A 21,793-nucleotide genomic window follows, 5' to 3' on the forward strand; every position below is an offset into this window, starting at 1 on the left:
CACTGGTGATTTCAGTAATATGGTAATGTTCTTCAGCATTTTTCTTTCTGGGACGTACACTACTGTTAGTGCACGTAAATACCTCAAGGTTCAACGAGTCAGAAAGCTGTAATACACTGAATGAGTATTACAATATTATAACTTGTTACGATGTTATTTACTTTTTGAAGAATTTTGATTGTTTTCTCCCTTCTTTCACTATTTGAAAATAAAAGCATCAAGTTAGCAAGTGCATTCAGAAAAAGATTTTTCCTGGTGACTGGTAAATGTGACATCTGTCTGATGTCTTAGAGCAGATCACAAGAAATTTGTCTAAGAGATGAACACAAATAACACTCAGAGGGCATCATAATATCTGCTGGTAGATTCCTCACTTGTCCTTCATTACATCCCAGGCTCAAGCCAACACAGCGCTATTAAATGGCAGTTCAGGTAACACCAGTTAATTACAGTATCTGCTGTTCTAATATCTTTAGGGTTTGGACCATGTTAACCCTGGCCCACTACTAGGGCAGCCTCTTAACAAAAAGTAGATTAAAACTCTGAAGACATATCAGTACTCCTTACTCAAGTACCAATATGAGAGATTGTGAAGGTTCTTTATGAACTTGCCAGTTTTGTTCCAGAGAGAAAAGTGCTGAAATTTAAAAAGTTGTCTCTTTATAAGAGACAGGAACCAATCCATCACTTTCTCTGAGACAGAAGAACCTAACATTTCTTTCCAACAGAGACATAGTTTCAGACCTCCAAGTGTGTGAAAATTTACCAAATAATTACGTGTGTAGCACAGGAAGTCCTTTTCATGAGAGGCAATTTAAAGGAACATTGGTTCAGTATTAACTTGGATATGGAGGTCTTTATTTAGAAAGTAATTTTTTTGATGGGCAATTTATCAGGTTATAAAAGTGGAGAAACTAAGGTCATTCCACACATGCTTTTGCTTGAGGCCAGCACTATGTAAATGCGGAAGGTTGCTTCCCCAGCTAGCTGAGATTCAGAAGCAATTTAGCTGCTTTCTCACAGCATAGAGGCTCAGCTAATAAGCCCTGGGCTTATTAGCTCATACCAGCTTCGTGAAGACTTAGCTCACAGGATTCTGCATAACACTCTAGAAATATGTGCCAAGGTACCCAGTTTTACAGAGTAAACAGAAGTCTACCTGGTTTTATTAACTTCACCTTCATACTGTTACTGCTTAGCTTGAACCAGCTCCCAGAGAGACATCTGTTTAGGTGGGTCTCAGAAATATGTTTCTCAATATCCAGGTCTTTAAATCACTTCTTGTCTTGGAGGCAACATCGCAAAAACCTCTCAGCTCTGACCCACATTGAATAAGTTTATGCATCCTGGCTCCGCTAAGCCAGAGCAAATAAATCCTCTCTGAGCTACCCATACTGGGCTGATGGGGTTGTCCTTACGGTGCATTTTCTAATTTGACTTCTGCTGTTTGTAGTATGTTGCTATGTCCTTCACCAGTATTCCAGTACATCTCTGCCACTCCAGTGTGGATTATGGTAGGGGTGTAGAAAAGTGAGGTTTTCATCCCCTATTCTGAACACCACCAGCATTCTTCCACTTGAATAACATGTCAGCTCTCAGCTTTCATAGGTAGTGTGTAAATAAATGCACGTATCTATGAAGTGCTCAGAAGTTCTGGCATCACGGTAACAAGAAAAATGAAAGCCAATCTTCTGAGAGTTCTTTCAATGGGATCACAGGACATGTCTCTGCCACAGCCATCAGGCAATGCTGGCAACCATAAGATTCACTAACACTTCCTGACATCTCCCAGACAAATATTTGCAGGACTTATTAAACACAGTTTAAAGCCACCTTTTCATTGTGATTATTGCAAACACCGTGAACAAGGAAGAAAAAATATAAAAATAAAGGAATAAAAACTGTATGGTTGCAACTATATGTAGTTGCAAGTATCATTTTACTTATTGTGTGAAATAGCACCTTTAAAGGTTTAATTATACTGACTTATGCATCCCTCTTTTAACAGTCAGTGCAGTTGTTATAAGAATGCGTTTCATTATAAGGATCATTTGCAGTGGGGGAGGGAGAGGAGAAAGTTGATTTAATGCTCAGTATTTAGAGACTGATATACTGCCCAATATAGATGTGGATGCAGTACTTGTTAAATGTATGCAAGATAGTACTGAATTCTTATTTCTTGTTTTATGTGTCATGTGATGAGATGAAAGGTTACGACATTTTTGTAAGGATAAAATGAAATGGACATTATTCAGCTGCTCTGTGTTGAAATGAAATACTTCAGAGTTTGTTGAGGAAGTCCATTAAATGAGTTCTCCTATGCTTGGGACATAAATAAAATAAGCCGTAGTTTATAAACCCGCTGTGATTAGAAATGTTGTCACTAAAAAAGGCCACATCAAACAGAGCCACATGAATCTAAGGGAATTGCTCCATTTGGTTAGAAATAAATAACCTATAAAAACAGCTTATAAATAAAAAACATTAACAACTTTATTAAACCAAATATAGGAGTGGTTACTGGGAAACAAGTATTTGTTGTATAGCATGACTTTTAGACTGTGACTTCTGGTCATTATATATATTTTTATATATATATATATATATGTTTGTATGTAGGAAGAATAAAAGTGTAACTCTTCATGCCCCATGAATTTTAACCACCTTTTTGTCACTTGAGGTCAAAAACTGCTGGTTCAACTGATAGCCTACTTTCTTTATACAACTGTGCCAGTCCTGAAAGTCCAGCTGTGTTAGGCACCTACAGATGCTTTCATCCTAGTCGTGTGAATGAAAAGGAGATTAAAATAGTGAAGCTTACACACCACCTCATTACCTAATTAACAGCTTTCCCTGCAACTTTCAGTGAATTCCCACTGCTTCCTTCCTACTGGTGGTGAGCACCTCCCTGCCACTGAAATAACACTGACAATCCACCCTTTCCTTTCCAGCATCTCTTAACCAGTGGTTTCTCTTGCAATGTCAGCTTTAAGGGAATAAAACCTTAGTAGAAGCTAAATCGTGGTATGACTGAATTGTTAGTTTCCCCATTATTTCCATAAATACACAGATGTAAGGTATATATTGAGCATAATTTGCTTACCATGTGTAAATTAGAGTTCATAGTTAAGAGCTGATCTTGTCTTTGAGCAAGGGATGGACAAAATGACATCATGACCCTACCAACCTCATTTTCTGTACATCTGCTCTGAGTTGATTGGTGACTTTGTACTACATATTTCTCTGATGTCACAGGCATTACCACACATTAAATATTGATGAAGTGTTGGTGCTCCACACAACACATGAATCAGAAGTATATACTCTATAAATACATAATTTATATTCAAACAAATGTTTTAAAGAATGCAGTACTTCACAAATAATTTCATACTTCAGATTTTTAAGATCTTTAAATTCTTTAATACTCAAATGTTGTTAAGTGATGCTTTTGATATAATGTATAATTGTTACTATAAGAGTTGATGTTCACAGTGAGATAGGTAAATGAGTTAGGCTACTCAGCAGTGTTGTCTTCATCAATGCTTAGATCACAAACACTATTGTTTTAGAAAGGAATTCAACTCCTCTCATTTGTATTTTTAATGCTGGAAAGAAAATGCAGTAGTTGGAAACATCCTGAGCTGCATTATTAAACAGCAATATGACTATGTCATACAGTGTAGTCTTTTTAGAAAGGCCACAAACCACTGTTAAGTTCTAGATTTTCTGCCCAGTTTTAAGGAGAGAGCATGTTTTCCTGCTCCATCAGATCAAGTTCAGGTAGGAAAGAAGTATTTGTTGTGAAAAGAGAGAGAAATTGATTATCAGAAGCTAAAGCTTGAGTACATCCTTCCAGCCCCCTAATGTTCTTGAAAAAGCAATCTTGCTATCACTGGTATATCGTGGATGTTTAGGATTGAACGGAGACAGCGTTGATGGAAGCGTTCTAGGAGACGCAGGCAGTGGCGGTAGATGACCCATGATTCAGATCCGTACAAGAGAGTCTCCGTTCAATCCTAAACATCCACTGGTCAGATTATGTGACCAATACATCTGTTCTAGAACAAGCAGCAGTCACAGGTATTGAGGCCATGTTACTGAGAACACAGCTGCGTTAGGCAGGACACGTCTCCAGGATGAAGGACCACCGCCTCCCTAAGATCTTGCTTTATGGTGAACTTGCCACTGGCTGCCTCAAGAGAGGAGCCCTGAAGAGGGAGATATAAGGACTCCCTGAAACAACATCTCAGCCTTGGCCATATTGACCACCATAACTGGTCTACTCTGGCCTCCAATCGGGAGGCCTGGAGACACACCATCTATAACGCTGATGATGCTTTTGAGAAAGCACGTAGGATCACCCTTGAGGAGAAAAGGCAATGCAGAAAGCATCGTGCCTTGCAGAATATACCACCTAAGGAGTCTTTCTGCTGTGCCTTTTGCAACTGGCCGTGTCTGTCTCGTAGATATGTCCGGTTGCAACAAACGTGGGTAGAGCCCTTCCCAAATCTTCGTTCGCGAAGCCCAGCCATGATGATGAGTATATCGTGCAGGGAATGCTGGAAGCATTTTCTGTAAACCCCAGTTTCATAAAAACAATCATACAAAAGTACTGGAATATGAGTCCGGAGACTTGAATGTGCCTTGCCATCTTGGGAAACTTGGTATTTTTTTGCTTTCCTTTTTTGGAAAAATAAGGAGGGTGTAGTAGCACCCTCAGTTCTCCCCTTCCTGCTGCCTGCCTTGGCGGTGAGAAGGTACCTTTGCATTCTGAGTTTGAGCTGTCTTCTCAGTAGTGGAAAGCAAGGGTGCAAAAAGTCGATTTAACATGATTCTGGCACTGTTGATTGTTCACAAGTCATTGATCAGGAACTAGTAGTAGAAAGGGAGCATTCATAATACAGCTTGCAGCTATTTCAAGTTAGCTCCTCTCAGCAGGAGTCATCTTCCTGGAAAAGCCCCACAGAGACTGGCTTAAAATAGAAATCATTAGGAGAGAGATGCACTGCAAAAAGGCAGCAGTAGGGGAGAAAACAAAGAACCTCAGAGAACAAGGGTGTTAAAGTTATTCCCATGTTCAGTTTTCTCCGCCTCCGTCTGATTTTATGTCAAGTCTGTGTTATGCCTTCATCTGGCAGGGCTGTAGCTGTTTGTCTCCGACCCCTTTAAGGGAAGAGAAGAGGTGCAGATCTGTCTTCTGGATGGATGGGCATGAAGAGATGCCTGAGGGGACCTGGTCTACAGCAAACTAGTTTTCCCATTCATTTAACGCTGCTCTGAGTGGATTTCATGCAAAATTTGTATTGAATGCAAGTGAAACTTTCAGTGAAAGTTACTTTATTTAATAAGCCTCTAAAATAATTAGGCCAAGCCTAACAGCTTTTCCACATTCAGAGAGGAAGGTTTTGAACAGCCTCTTTCCCTGGCCTGAGAACTCTGTGTGACTGCTCACACCATCATGCAATATATAGCAGTTCAACCATCAGAGAGCATAAGCTTTCTCTGATTTTCCTGCTAGGAGCTGCTGTCAATGTTTTTCCTCTTTCATCTCTGTAGAGAGGATGATAGCATATCTTCAGATTAATGTTTAGCAATTAATTTAGGGAAAGGAAATGGAAATCTTGATTTTTCAAAAATTCCTTCTGCAATGAATTTGCATGTGAACTGATTTACAATCTGGTATAACTGTAAGAGCAAGAAATGAAAAATGTATTTCATCTTCAATCTTAATTTTTAGTTATTTCAACTGTTGCTAACAAAATCAGTATGTGCTACAGTGTTTTTCCATATCTTGTAGAAAAGAAGAGCACGAATGCAATCATTTGCATGTTACTCCTCTGTAGTTATAGTTGGCTTTAAAATACATCAAGGCAGCTGATCATAGTCTCACTGATGAAGTAATTCTTGATTTACTGATCTAGTGTCTATAAAACTTAAATGAATCTACTCATTTTTGAGAGTTAAGTACACAAAATTAATTCTAATCAATTGTATAAAAGGCATCCCTTGAGTGGTGATCCATCATAGTGGATAACATTGCTGAAGAGAACAGTTCTGAAGAGAACAACTGGTTTTGCAGCTCCAGTATTTATGAGGCTTAGTCAAGAGCAGAGTCAGGATATGATAGTTCAATTTGTGATAGTCAGAGGTTTTTTAAAACTAAGTTGAAACAAATACAGAGTCATGTAATGGCTGTCTGGTATCTCATACGTCTCACAGCAGTGCTCTGACCACCAGCTGAGAAGTTGCAAAATTCACCTTTTGTTTTCCTCTACTAAGAACTTAATTGAAAAAAAATTATCTTTTTCTACAGAAAACATTTGGCATCAGCTAAATGGAATCTTGAAAGAAAGAAAAGAAAAGAAGGCAGTCAGGAATATTTGACCTTAACCTTAGTTTTCTAAATACTATAGGATTTTGATAACTTTTGAATGACAACAGCTGTCCCAATAGATAGATATTTATAGCATACTGGACTTGGGTTTTAATAATCTAGAAATCACATCATTTGTTTGATTCATTGCATCAATTTGTTGGGTTTTTTAAAGTAAGAACTTCCAGATTGACATCTACAGGGGGCTTTTTAAAAACAGTAATTTTTTTATGAAAAAAACCAAACCCACAAGTGTGAGTACTGATATAGAGCATTGGATAAGGAAGAAATTCCATATGTAGCCAATTCAGCTTTATACATAAAGCACTTCCCTCAAAGTACAGTGACATCTTCTGTGAAGGAAGAATAATTAAATTATACATCTCAGCTTAATGTAAAAGTCCCTCAGCTGAGCAATATCATATCAAAAATGCTTCCTAGAACTCTTGAAATAGTGTTTTTAAAGTATTTGTACTTTCGAGGGTGTCTTTTGAGATACAGAAAGGTAAATAAAAAGCTTTTGTCTTCATTTGTGAGCTTAGTTTCCCTCTTCATCTCAGCAACTTGACTGCCCTGTGAGATCTCCCCAGCAGTGGGAAAAGGCTTGGATGAGAGTCCCCCAGGTGAGGAGTGCTGCATCCTGGCACAGCCATTCGCTAGAGGGCAGCTGCAGAGTACATACCAAGTTTCCTACCCTCCCTCTTCTTCCCACCTCTCCGTGCAGTCCACGTGGATTTCAAAGATGTGATCAAGGAGGCACTCATGCAAAATCAGTGACGGTATACTTGTCTTATCTGAGGACTTTTTTTTTAAATTCGTCTCTCCTCGTTAGCCAGGGAAGAAGAATGAGCACTGATAAATTTGGTTTGCACTTATTTGATAGTTAAAAAACTTTGCATTCAAAAGGGATGAGGGCAGGAGATTAGAAGACATATGAAATTCAAGGACATATTTAAGAAGAAATATTCATTGCCAATTCCCCAGGGAAACCTTCCGTTTTGTTGTACTAGAGAAGGATATCCCAATTGATGCCCCTGTGTCACAGCTGTTATTTACTAGCAGAGGGAGAGTGGCTGGTTACAGGGATTTACATCTTGGGGCATTTTTCTGGGTTTAAGTGGAAATGTGCTCTTTGAGTCCAAAACTGTGTCTTAGAGCAAACTGCTAGTGGAATTTTTTCCAAAATAGGTTTTAGTGATTTTAACTGATTAAAAATAATAGACCCTATATATCCAAGACGTATATCATACTGTACTTTAGGGATACAGCAAATGGAAGAAAAGATGTCAGAAATTCCACAGTTCAATTTTAGAAAATGTTGCTGTATTTCCTACCTTTTTTCTCTTAATCTTTTTTTTTTTCTGAAACTAATATTAAAATCTGGCATTAATCTTGATAAAGTATGTGATGATACAAACATTTTTACTAATTTTTACTGCTGGCTAGCTTTCATGGATCCATTCATAAGTTCTTAGAAATTCTCAGTGTGCTGGCTCTTCAAACACAGTTACAGCTGGGTTTTGTAGCGATGATAGATTCTTTTGCATCTTTTATAAATACTGACTTATAAAACATCTCTAAAGAACAGTAATAATAGTAGATTATTTTCAGACCGTGTGGAATGCCTTTCAGCTTTTGTTCTCTTGCTCTTATTTTCCTGATTTTTTAGATTTCCTTCATCTAGTCTTCAGCATGTTGGAGGTTTGTTTTGAATTATTTTCTTGGTCCATCGGCTTAGTCAGTATACATGCCTTAGTTTTTTAATGTATGGTTTTAATTTATGTTGGGATCAAACACTATGGAATGCTTTTCTTTTTAATGCTGAGAAATGGAAAAGACAGTTGAATTGAGTGATTCGGGCTGTGATCGAGCATATATGAATGTATTCTATTTACCAAATTGAGAGACTAGACAATTTAGATGTAAAGTGTAAAAAAAGCATTATGTTTTTTCTCAATTCATGGTGCTACATATTTGCTGAAAGATCTAGGTTTTTGTTATTTCTAGTCTTCATAATGCAGTGTCTTTCTCACGTAAAATTTGTACGAGACATCATTCAATTGTACTACATTTGATTTCATTGTTGCAGACCTTGCCACTGTAATATGGTAAATAATGCATGCTAAGTAACGTGAACATAGATCTCCTTGTTCAGGTAGGCTGCCTGTGCAAACCTGAGGTTTCCTACCTTCACTGATGCTCTTGACCTTGATGCACCACCCTGTCTTTTGTCAGCTATTGCCTTTCATCGCTCTAGCCTCTTTTATTCCTTCTACTTTCCAGATTGCTTTTTTAGCAGTTCAGTTAGTATGTAGGCTTGGATCTTTTCTCCTCTTTGCCCTTTCCATTCTTCCTTTATACCCATTACTGATTTCTGGTCCACACTCAATTTCAAATTTGTGTTTATACACAGCTTTTAAATCCACCTCTCTGCTTTTAATCTTTCTTCTTGTACTGTCTCCCACATCTCATTCTTTTGCTATTTATTCTGTAAACACAAAACTCATGCCAGATTACTCAATGCCTTTACTTGAAAACTCATGTCAGAGTTGGCGGTGTCATCATATTCATCCTTGTCAGGATCATCTATTACAACACTTTTGGCTTTTCACTGGTTTGGGCCCTGAACATGCAGGATGTTTTTAAAAACAAACAAAAGCAATGTAGGTGTGGATTAATGGTATAAAGCTTTTGATTGTTAAGTACCTGGGATACAGATACTCAAGAGCAGCAAAGCATTCTTCCCAAATGAGTGTCACTGAGGAATTTGGGCTCAGAATGTGTATGTAAAACAGGAGAGGCACAAAGGAGTATCCTGTCATTTTTAGTTGACAGGTAGCATCTCATTCTGCCAATCTGTCACCAGGAATCTTTGCTGTTTTCTTAAAGAGGAAGAAAGTAGGAGCTACGAGGCCAGAGAGTCATCTGACATAATTTAAAGAGTCTGCAGAGCTACTGAAGCTATAGTTTCTCTGTGCTAGTTTGGACTGTAGCATTGCCTGGAGTTGTCCTGCCTCCTACAAACACTGTATACCAACCAGGGTCCTGAAATGCATCCTTGAAAGGACCCCACTATGGGTATGGAAGGCAGGAGTCTTCGGAATTGTTGGTACTGCACTGCTCCTTCTGTCAAATAAGTTTTATTCAGCCCTGGGTCTTTTATCTAAAAGAAAGAATTGGGAAGGGCATGAAACTTCTTATAGTTTTTTTATAAAGAAGAAGAGCATTCTAGCATCTGCAGTGGCCATGGGATTAAGATGAAGATTGCTGAACTTCTGTGAGATGCAGCAGATTCCTCTAAATGTTCTTGAATGCTTTCCAAAGCATCTTCACGCTCAAAGCTGTATGTAATGCAGAGGCTGATGTTGTCTTCTAGGGGCCAGTAGTAGCCCGAGTCCCTTGGTACACAGGGACAATAGCAGTTCTGCAGGAGCAGAGCATTACTGGAAGCCTCCTGGCAGTAGTGCCAGGCTCAGGCTGGCCTCACCTCTGCAGCTAATCAGGTTGTCAGCCTCTGGGTTTCAGTGTGGAATCATGTTTGCAGGTCACAGAATTTTGTTTTTGAAAGCATCAGTCAGTGGTAGGTTCACAGCATGTTAGAGTTTATTTAGGGTATTTTCTCTCTTTACCTTTTTTTCTTTTGATGTTGCAGGAAATATTCAGGAAGTCATTTTACAAGAACACTTGGAAAAAGAAGATGAAATTCTGGTTTCCTTGGCTGGTTTGAAGCAGGTACTACTATTGCTTAGCTTAACCTTCTTGTGCCCTTCAGGGCTATTCATCCTTTCTGTTTTTTCTCCTATTTTATTCTTTTTGTATAGTGCTGTTTTGTGTTTTTGTAGCTGTTTTACTAGGGCATCAAGCATTGTGATGTACTTTTATTTATAAAGGTAAAGTTCAGCTATAAACAGTTTAAATTATTTGCTCAGTATTTGCTCCTGTGAAAGTTTTGGAGGCCTTGAACCAGAACTGAAGAAGTGCAACCCTGAGTGCTGGACTTAAGCCACGCTATCATCTTTCTTAATGAAAATGTACTTGCTAGGCAGTAACCGTGCCTATGTCCCCATTATTTAAATGTGACAACACTTAATGTCATCGAATTAAAGAAAAAATACTACATACTTAAAATGAGAATGCTGCTGAGCATCTGTAGCTTTGATTATACTGTCCTCTGCTCTCAAAATACATTTTATGAGGAAAAATGTGGCATATGTTAAACGTATAATGAGGTAGGAAACAATCTTAACAGTTTCATTCTCTTTAGATTTCTTGTTTTCCAGATTCTGATACAACCACATTTAACAGTTATTTGTATCTTTAATCAATATAGATATGAATATTGACTTGCTTCCTGTCTTTTCAAAGCAAATATTTTGGGGAAATGGTTTATTGAAAGCATTCTGCACAGAACTTTAGAAAATACAGAATTTCTCCAAATTTTTAACTTACATTCTTTCCCCTCCCATTCAAAACAGATCAAGGATATCCTGAAGGGTTCATTGCGTTTCAACCAGAGCCAGCTGGAAGCTGAAGAAAATGAGCAAATCACTATTGCCGATGATCACTACTGTTCCAACAGTCAGAACAAGGGGGCAGGTGATGTCCTAAAGGGACCTGTTATAACAAAGCAACAGTTCATCTCAGGACAACAGGTAAGATAAAAACATCTCAAACAGGCCATTGGTGGCCTTCCATTTTTTACTAGCGTGTCCAGATATTACATGGGACACATCAGCATTCCTGATGCTTATGGAGAGTGGTTGGAAGTGTATCTTTAGCCAGTGTCCTACTCCCATCAACTATTTTTATTGTAGACTTATGCTCCACATGTGGATATTTAAGTCTAAGTGTTAAGTGGTGTTTGGGGGGGAGTTACTCTTTCACATTGTTTAATCACAAAATCACAGATTAATGTCTTACAAAAAAATGTAAAAATTGCAGGTAAATGTTCCCATACCAAATGTTCCCACATGATTATTCTCATTGTCCTTGTCCTCCAGGATCCCATTATGTAAGAGCTGATTAACTGCATTGCAGTGTATTCATGGCTAGGGCCAAAAAGGAAGTAGCAAGGAGGTTGCTTTTACCTTCTACTTCATTGTATTGACTTTCTCCTTGAATCAGTAAACAATGTTTTCACATAGAAAGCATACAGTCATAGGACAAGTTCATAGACAGATGTATTTTCCTTTGATGCTGAAAGGTCCTCTGTCTAAGACTCAGTCCGACTCAAACAGTATCTTAAAAACAAGTATTTTGTATATGCTTATTTCTATATTGGAGTTCTGTTAAGTCTGCCACCCCACTGCTGAAATTCACACTTATAAATCAGCGGCAGCACTATCACCTAAAAGTCTAACTGAGCCTGCCATCAGTTTACTTTTGACAAGTTTACTTAGGAACTACAGGAAGTATTTATTCATTTTCAGATAATGACACGGGATCATTTTGATTTATTACACACAATCCCCCTGAGTTAGAACACTCTATGTTAAAAAACATATTTTAATTGTATTTCAGTATTAGAAGCAATACTGAGATTTATTTTTTTATACTTAGTAATGGCACCTTCAAAGAGCAAAGCTTTGATAGAAAGCTTCCCTTGTTTGTTTAGCTGTTGTCATTACAATCACTACTTTCTGACATAATTAAGTGATAGGTTAAACTGATGTAGCATATTGGAATGTTCATATAATGACCTCCTATTTTTGTCCTTTATCTCCTGGCATTTTATACAGAGTACCTTTGGCTTTCTTCCCAAAATGGCAAATAATGTTTTTCTGATGATTTTTCACTTCTCGAAACTGGAAGATAGAATGATATATAACATGACAACATGCTGTATGTGTGTGTGCAGACCCTACTCATGCTGGAGAAACCCTTACTCAGAGGCTGGTCTAAACCGTGTATCATGGAGGTGCTGGAGATTTGCATTTTGGGTACTGGGAGTGGAGCAGGTGAAGCCTGGTCTGCACAGGTTTCTTTCCAATGGAAGCTTTTGGGGTGATGTACAGTGACATTTGTTCTTATCCCAGCGTGTAGTCAGGATATATACATGCAGCCCCAGGAACTGACTGGCATCTGTGGGTCCCACAATTTCAAAGGCTGCTTGTAAGTCAACTATGACCCACGTGAGTAGAGGCTGTACACGCTGAGCTGCTGCAGAGGATTAATGATGCATTGGCACTGCATGGTTTATGTTTGGAGGTGCAGGACATTAACATGGATTAGCCTCCTCTCCCCTTATCTTCTGGAAGTTCCAATTGTGATAATGAGAAACAGCCCCTTTGACAGAAGGAAAAAGATTAGAATTAGACATGACAGTCCAGGAGGACTGTTAGTATCTCTAGTTAGTTCGGGATACTTTGTCTGTCTGTCTCACTATCCCCTAGTTAGTCCATGCTGCTTCTGAGCCTATCATCTTTAACCACCATGGCTAAAATCAAACGAAAAGAGGAAAGCTTTGGACCCCTTTTAATAAAAAACATGAAAATAAAACTGCAGAATTTAGTGGATTGTGAAATTAGACTGTTAATTTATGGGTCAGTTGTTGGCCCAAACCAGGCCACAGCCCAGACTTTTAGCTCTGCTGAAGAAAATGGGCTGCCCTGGTACCCTGGGTCTTGCTGGGAGTACTTACTCAGAGATGAAAGGGGATTAAAAACAACCACTTCTACACCACTGAATGCATTTCTTGCTAAGTAAATTTTACTGTATTTGCATTTTCTGTGACTTTGGTAATGCATGTAATTCTACTTGGTGTGATTTATACTGTAGAGATTTTTCTGTGCTGCAATTATAGGGATATTTTCTAGGACAGCTGGAAAAGTTACAGGTGTAGCTATTCTGTAATTGAGATAAAATCTGGTCTTTTGTGCTTGGTTGTTATATAAGTATAAATTATCATTTTTGCTTTTTTTTAAAGTGCTCTTCCTCTTTTTTGCCTCAAAATCCCCTTCTGGAAAGTGAGGATAAAGGGTATAGCCCTTCTTTAGAAAGGAAAGCTGCAAAATTAAAAATGCAAAAAAAGTTAAGATAAAGGCTCGCAGAAATGGAGCATTTTTTGGAATGTTTGACTTTGGTAACAGTATGCGGTTGACAAACAGAAGGCTTCTGTTGCTAAATAATGAATGATAATTAACACATTATCTTGCCTTTATGTCTGTTCAAAGAAGGAGGCAAAACGAGCTGCTGTTCTTCTAAGCTTTCTTGAATTGTATCCTTGCAGTTAGTTTTAACTCATTCACAGTGTGAAGGCAATTGAAATAAGCCTGGTCCTAGTGGCTATATTCATCAAGAAAAATTGTTTGGAGAAGCCATATGGCAACGGGCGTAAGGTTGTTAACTTTCAAAGCTACTGGAAGTATAATTCTGTCATTTTTCATTTATTCAGTAGTGGCAGCAGATGGGAAAAAACATGCTTCACGTCAGCATGAGTTTCCTGAAACAGAAACAGGCAGAAGAAAAAGGAAGGAGGTATTTTACCTCTGGAAATATCAGTACCAAAATACCAGTGTATGCCAGGGATAGGCAAACATTTACAGGAGGCCCTTTTATAGCATTTTGGAGTCAGTATCTCTGCTTTGCTGCTTCTCTGGTACGTCAGTGAGCTATAGGTCTCCTTAACCAAACCAAAAAGTGTGGGTAGCCTGAAAAGTAGTGTTACAAAGCATAACACTAACGACAAGGAATTGGGATGAGTAATTTTCTTTCCTTTTTTTATTAAAGGGCAGGGTGATTTTTTTTAACTGCACAAGAGTGCATTTTTGAAAGCAGAATTTAGGAAATTGCAACAGCAGTACAAAGTGTTTATGATGGAGGGCCCTTCCTGAGGGTCATTGCCAAAGGCAAGACACCCTGTTATCTTTGGGGGTGCCAGCGAGGAAAATACTGATCTTGATGAGCAGGTCTGTCACTAGGTAAGAACTGTGTTACCCTGCACAAGGAGGCGCCATCTCAGATGTGAGGACTTAAACAGAGCATTCTTGATAGGTTGGAATAATAAATTGGAATAATTTTGCGAAATGAGACTGTACTGCATTCCCTGGGAGCATGGTGAGACACTGGAACAGGTTTCCCAGAGAGGTGGTGGATGCCCCATCCCTGGAAACATTGAAGGTCAGGTTGTACAGGGTTCTGAGCAACCTGATCTAGTTGAAGATATCCCTGTGCCTTGCTGTGGGAGATGGACTATGTGACCTTTAAAGGTCCTTCCAACCCAAACTATTTTATGATTCTATTTTGATGGAGCAGAGCCAGGGCTGTGTGCTGCCTGTGTCCTCACCCCCTGGAGATGGCAGCTGACTGACTGACAGCTCATGAAGACAGCATTTCAAACAGACAAGATGAAAGCAAAAGGCTAATTAACAACAAATGGTGTCTCAGCTCAGAAGTGTTTAAATAGTGAAGTATCTCTCCTTGAAGAATGGATCTGTTCGTTTTTAACTTCATGGAAACTGCTTGAAGTTTTTGACATTTGAATTGCTCTGGTTCTGCATGGATCAGGAAGTTTTGAGATCAATTTTGATAGTGTTCAGCAAAGGCTAGTTGTTGATATTTCTAAAAGCAATCTGCTGGGTTTTGTATGAATTTTATTGTCATCTCAGGAAAATGAATTTGTATCAAAAAGTAATAGATGTAAATTTCTATTGGTGTGATGACTGTCTTGCACTGGGACTTGTAAAATTAAAAGAAATACTCTGGACTTAAGATATTTCCATTTGAATTACAAAGTATTAAAATTAATTTATTACAAAACAGAATACTGTACGTTACACTTATAATAATAATAATATAATATATAATATTATAATATATAATATTATATTATATTTTGTAATTATACCTATATACTTGCAGATAACATGCAAAAATTATAAATTATTAAACCAGAATATTTTCAAAATTTACTAGAAAGGGAGATATTTGAATCCTTATTCATATAAATTTGGGTCACAATTCTGTAATTGAATACATTTTCCCATTCAGCTTTGTGACTTTTAACAATTTGTAGCTGCTATGCAAATGACAACCAAAGACTTCTAGCTCCTTCATTTTATTGTACAGTCATTCTTAATCTCAGATGGGTTTTGCTCCCTGAGCTACTCTACAGTCCCCTTTCAAGAAGTTCTGATCTATAATAAGTAATCAAAGCAAGAAAATAATTTTCAGCTGTAATAATAAATTTGTCAAAATAAGTTTTGCTAGAGGGCATGGATACCGTAACTCCACTTATCACTTGCTGATGCTTGTGATGATCTCCATACTCCAATTTTACTTATGTTGAAGACCCAAGTGTATCTCATTCATATTATTCCTGTTGTTCTCTTCTGTAACTGCTTTCTTTTTTCTGTTATACCCACAATCTCTCTTTTACACCAAAGTGAATTTAAATTTTTTTGTTTGTTGAAAGAGTCACAGCTGAAGGGCTTGTATTGCTACATATGTGGACATACACACTTCCCCAGCTGCCCCTCCACTTCTCCTTTTTCTCAGTCTTGCATTCATGTAATCAAATATATTGGTTTCAGTATCACACCACTTCAGGATGCTTGTACCTACAAGCTGCTTGGCAGGTTGCATTATTACTCTGAAAAAAAATTGTGTGGAAGCAACCAAGAAAGCAGTCATGCTCTTGTTAGGGAAACATAGCGCTAGACAGGAGTTGAATGCCTCTCTTGCAGAAGAAAACAAAGCGTTGTCCTTTTGGGTTGCAACCAAGCTAAAAGACTGCCAGTTTTCAACACATGAGAAATCCCATTTTACTGTATATGGCAGTCTTCCTTTCTAATTACGTATAGCTCTGATTGGAAAAGCTGGGTTTCTCCTGAATATGGCTAGTATAATGGAATATAAGATTGCGACATCATGGAGTTTTCTGATACACTGATGTGTGGTCTTTATCCACTACCTGAATGCTCAGGGACACACATTTCCCAAGGTCTAACCAGACAGAATTGGGATTCCCAGATCCTCATTTTCTTGAAAGAGTTAGGAAATATTCAACAACGCTAACCCTAGAAGCCCCGGGAGCCCTGATCTTTTGAACACAAACTGGTTCACACTAAACCGGTCTAAGTGTGGCTGAGATTCCACAGGTCAGGGTTTTACTAGGAAATTTGATATCAAACCATTCCTCTGACAAGATCCAAAATGCCATTGTTCATGCAAACCAGCAAAAAATTCCTCAAAACTACTTCTACTCAAAACTACTTCTAATTACTGCAGAAAACCAATATAATTACTGAAAATCTTCACAGCTGTAAAGTATGTGTTTGATACTTAGCTGCTGTGATCACTACATGGATGCACTGTGATGATAAGACATGTAAGACTGCTATACCAAATAAAGTATTTTTAGAGCGTTACATTTTATGCTTTTGTGAATAAGAAATAAATTACGCCATCTGAAGTTAATATCCGCTTTATTTTTTACTTTATTTGGACATTGCTACTTTTGGATAATAATTATTCGTTTGTCCCATTTCCATATCCCCGACATACATCATAAAACTTGTTAGTTGGTAAAATTGGTACACACTTTAAGTCCTTTCTGTGCTGTTGTCTCACAGACTACGACTGACTCGAGCACTAGTGAGAGCAAGAGTGCTGATGACTATATTATGGTTTCCAAAGAAGAGGAAGGAAGTAAAAGTGCTGTTCCGGAGCCAGTGCAGTCCCTTCAAGCACACAAGGAGTCAGTGGTGAAGCCAGAAGCTCCATCTCGTTCTTCTTTGATATTCTCTGACCCACTGATGGGTTCAATTTCAGCCTCCTCCAGCAACCTGAGCTCCAGCCCTGATGACGACAGCAGTAACAACAGCAAAGATTCTGACTTTGCTATTGTCAGCCCACTGGACATCTAAAGAAACAGGTTGGGAGAGTTTGGGAAGTCAGTCATTACAACTCAGTTCAAATTCCTATGATTCCATGGGCTGGATACTTTGTTGGATTAGAAGGGCAGAAAATAGATAGAGGTAACCCATTTCAGCTGCCAAAAGCCTAAATTAAAATAAAAAAAAACAAAAAGGCAACACAAATTTGACCTTTTTGAAAATAATATACACCTTTTAATAACTGCCTTAAATAATGACTCAGTAAAACCCAGTTCTAATATAGTGTTATTCTTAGTTATGCTGTTACTTTACTTAGGAGCATTTTTGCTATAGAACTGTTGCTTTCCCAAAACATAGAATAGTATGTGCTAGGTACCATAATGGAAATGTGTAGATACTTGGCATCAGACCTGAAGCAGCAAAGACAAGCCAGATTTAATGTCGTCCTTTTACAAAATATACTTGACTGGGTATTCTGAGTAGGAAAAGGTACTGTTTCTTATGAGACTGTGATTAGAGAAGTAGGGAGTGAATATCAGAAAGATTAAAAGGATCATCCTGGTAGTAAGTTTGTTCTCCCTTAAGGAATCCTAGTTTCTTCATTTTCATCCAGCAATAGCCTGAGGTGTGTTCAAGGCAGAGGTTTGTGTAGTTGTTCCTCAGCGCTTACAGGAGGCTGTGTGACAAACTCCTTGAGAATGGGAAGCTGTACAACAGAGCCTTATTTCCCTTTGTCTCCTTTCTTTTTCCCTTGAGAGTCCCCAGTTCACCTGTTCCCCTCTTTATATTTGTCTACTTTTACTTCCCCTGGCATGAATTATTTTTTATTTTACTGAGACTACCACAGTTAAAACAGTAGGTGCAAGGGAAATAACAGTATTTCATAGTGTAGATCTGAGCCAGTTGAACTAAAACTAGCTTGAGTATGATAACTTACCAGGGAAGGTTGCAAAGTGAAATGAAATATTCATAATTAAAAGCACTTTATGTCTCATTGCTATTATCTTCTATAGACTCTGTTTACATATATTCCTATACAATTTCCATATTTCTAGTGAAGAAAACGTAATGGTGCAGCAGCGTTAACCAACAGAAAGTTTATAATAAACTCTATAACTTGTTCTTCTATGGAAAAGTGTATTTCTTTCCCATCAAGTAACTAGTGCATTTAATTAGAGCTTTTTCGAGTAGATAAGGGGTTTTTTTGTGCTCTCTGATCTCTTTAACCTCTGCTGGAATTCAGAAAATTAAACCAGTGGTGAGTGGACACCTCTTCTTGCAGGGTCCATACAGAGCTAGCTTGAGGAAGGAATGCTAGTATATCACTCTATAACAGCAGCAAAAAGAAAGTATTATTTGCTTTGAAGATGCATATACATTATACTATGCAACAACTTCATAATTGCATGACAAAGCTTGTGTTTATTCGAAGGTAAGAAATGGTAGTTATTTGCTGCTTAGTCTGTAACTGTAGATGGAGTGAAGTACCGTATTCCAAAGATGAGGTGATGTGTGATTTGCTGGTCTTAGATTTTACAAAGTCTGTGTCAGAGGCTGAATTGAAGAGTTAATTGTCATGTAATTACATAGTAGTTGCCATGTCCTTACATGTTCAAAAGCTGTCATGTAGTTCTTTGGAGATTATTTGTGCCTTGTAAAATGTTAAAATACTAGAATGTTATGAGCAGGCATAGCATCATACCTCTCTACAACAGAGTGATGCAAACAGTCAGATGACTATTTAGATGAAAGATCTTAAATGCGTAACATTTACAAAAGGTGTTTATTTTGGTTTAATTTTAAACTTCATAGAAAATCACTATGGAATTCAGCATGCATGCCTGTCTTCAGGTTTATTTTATTTCCCTGAGTTTGCATGAATGCCAGGGGATTAGGGGGCTGTTGATTTATTTAGGTCTTTCAAGCTTTTCTAGCCTTAACCCATTAAGCAAGGCTTGTGCCACACCACCAAAAATGGGAATCTGTTCAAAAGCTACCTGTGGAAAGAGGAAAAAAATATTCTGGGGACAGAGAGAAAAATTTTATATTCTGTGATACATAAACCTTCAAAGATTCCAGTACTTTGGCGGGAGAAAATGTTTTTACTTCTTTTTTATTTTTTTAAGCATCAGTCTTTTGATTTCTATTCTAGTTGGTTGTTTCAGGGATCACATTGCTATTTTCTTGAACGGTCTCATTGCCAATGGAAGAGTGTGATTTGTACAGGTTTTTTATTTTTGTAAGTTAGTTGTATCTTTAATATTGTATATTTTAAAACAGCAGTAAAAGTCTGTAAAGATTTTGGGAGTTTCCAAGAAATTTTTTCTGATCAGTGAATACTGATGAGCTGAATGCATATCATGCCATGGGACGTGATAAAAATCTTCAAAAGCAGAGAGATGATTATACGAATAAGAACAGAGCAAATTCCAGTAAATGAATCTGCTTTGGCTGTACCATGTCCTTCCACATCTCAAACATGTTGTCTCTGATACTTGATCATAGTGCAGAGATAGTTAGAATTTTAGTATATTCATCAAGTTAGAAACTTGTAAGTTAGATAAAATGTCAAATCATCGTCCTGTCTTGTGTTTTGTTAAGAATATACTGAGAGAGAAATTGTCATTTAAAACATGAGATTATTCTTTTTCTCCAAAAATTACCTGTTCATAATGCTCATGGATAACAATAATCAGATAGAAAAATTATATGCATTGCAAATTACCGAGGAAAACTAATAAGGCATTAAGATATGTATCTGAGACTGTTGTACTGTATCTCATATCTGTAATTTATTACTTTAAAGTCCCTTGCATGTCATGTCAGTTGTATGTACTGCAGAACTGCAGTATCATATTTTGACTGGGTATTGATTTAGTCGTGGAGCTTTGCATCTTTACTCTGGAAGAACATCTCGCCCGCTTTATTAAAGAAAAAATTAACAAAGTTTCTGGGCTGCACTTGTGCTGTTTTCTCAAAAAAGAGGGAAAGCTCTTTGGCTAGAATACTGGAAATATTATTTCTGAGAGCTAGGGTGATTAAAAACTTCAAAACTATCGATATAAGCACAAAGTTTATTAATACTTTAATCTGATTTTATATATGTGATCCAGGGAATAAAACTGCTTGTCATTTATCTCAACTGAACAGTATGGAATATTTCCTATTTTTCCATGTTTCTTGTATCCGAAAATAACAAACCAGAATTTAACATGGTGTAACTTTTCTGCAATTTCATAAAACTCGTATAGTTTCATCGTTGTGTCTCAGTCACAGTACCTGTTTCTGTACAGTACTTATCTGAATATCAATACTTTATTTCACCCTCTTAACTGTTTCCTATGATTCTCCAGTATGTTCTCATTAGGTGGCACTGAGGCAACTATTTAAAAGATTACATTTCAGATTTAAAGTGTACTTGTGCCTGGCAGTTACAATGTCATCTGTTCAAATACAGCAATCCTAACATGAACAGATTTCCAAATTCTGAGTGTCAGCCCTTAAATAGTACTTCTGATTTTGTGCTGCATGTGTTGGTCTTGAATGAATGATTCTAATGTTTTATTAGACTTGAAAAGGTGCAATTTCATAAAATAAACTTCATTTGGCTACAGAATGGTAATTACACTGTCTTGTAATCTGTGCTGTTCTGTTGAGAGTGATTGTATACAGTCTCTGTATTAGTGTTTCCTGTGTCACGGAGGCTGCTAGGCTCCAGCTTCAGCAGTTAGCTAAATTTAGAGATGAAAGAGCATGAAAGAAGGTCATCAGAGAAACAGCAACTTCAAATGTGCACACAGGCAACTTGTTTGCCTGCTTCTTACAACGTATTTAACCACTACAATGGTAAGGGAGGTTTTAGGTATGTGGGAGGATCCTGCAAGAGGCAAAATGCACAACCCTGGAAATGAGCTAGAAGGGCTGCAGCTTGAGACTCTCTTAAACTGTGCGTTCTTTAAGGCAGGAAGCATCTTCTTCTCTGTTTGTACAGACCTTCTAGCATAGTTTGCCATGATCACAAACACTGTCAAGATGATGATGATGATGATAATAATAATAATAATAATAATGTACTCATTATTTCACCAGGTTTTGCTCTTTCAAACAGTGAGCTAGATTTAATTCAATAACAGTAACTCAGCTGATAGCAGTAGTGTAGTAGCAGAGAAGTTTGGTCCCACACTGCTAAAATAAGTGCAACTGAGGAGCAGTCACATAAATAAATAAATTAAAACCAAAGAAACCCCACACCAGAAACAGGACAAAATTATTGCCGAATACAAAAAGCTGTATTTCTTTCCAGACATATATGAAGTATAAGAAATGTTTTCTAAACTGTGCTTCAGGTAGCCCTTGTGTACCTCGTTTGACTACATCAGGTAGGTTTGTGCAAACCTATCTTTTTTTTTAGCTTTCAAAAGCCTAGTGATGCAAGGATGTGGGAAGCATTAAAATATGTCAGCTGCAGAGGGAAGACATTGCGGTTCCATTTTCTGTGAATGGTAAGAATTTGATCTTTCAAATCCCACTGATTTAACACTTTCACTGTCCTCCATGGTGACAACATGAAAAACCCTGTAAT

The 21,793-nt window shown here is 37.7% G+C and overlaps 1 protein-coding gene across 1 annotated transcript in view; it reads left to right on the forward strand.

Moving 5' to 3' along the window:
• The window catches only part of TBC1D5 (TBC1 domain family member 5), a 319,386-nt gene extending 298,553 nt beyond the window's left edge, over positions 1 to 20,833 (forward strand). The window contains exons 20-22 of the mRNA XM_039390635.1: positions 10,029 to 10,108; positions 10,852 to 11,028; positions 16,948 to 20,833. Of these exons, the coding sequence (XP_039246569.1) occupies positions 10,029 to 10,108; positions 10,852 to 11,028; positions 16,948 to 17,241 (551 nt within the window). The 3' untranslated portion in view covers positions 17,242 to 20,833. The remainder of the gene's footprint in view (positions 1 to 10,028; positions 10,109 to 10,851; positions 11,029 to 16,947) is intronic.
• The last annotated feature ends 960 nt before the right edge of the window (positions 20,834 to 21,793 follow it).

The sequence above is a fragment of the Pipra filicauda genome, unplaced genomic scaffold (assembly GCF_003945595.2).
Source record: "Pipra filicauda isolate LSUMZ 115617 unplaced genomic scaffold, ASM394559v2 scaffold84_size4826128_pilon, whole genome shotgun sequence".
NCBI lineage: Eukaryota > Metazoa > Chordata > Aves > Passeriformes > Pipridae > Pipra > Pipra filicauda.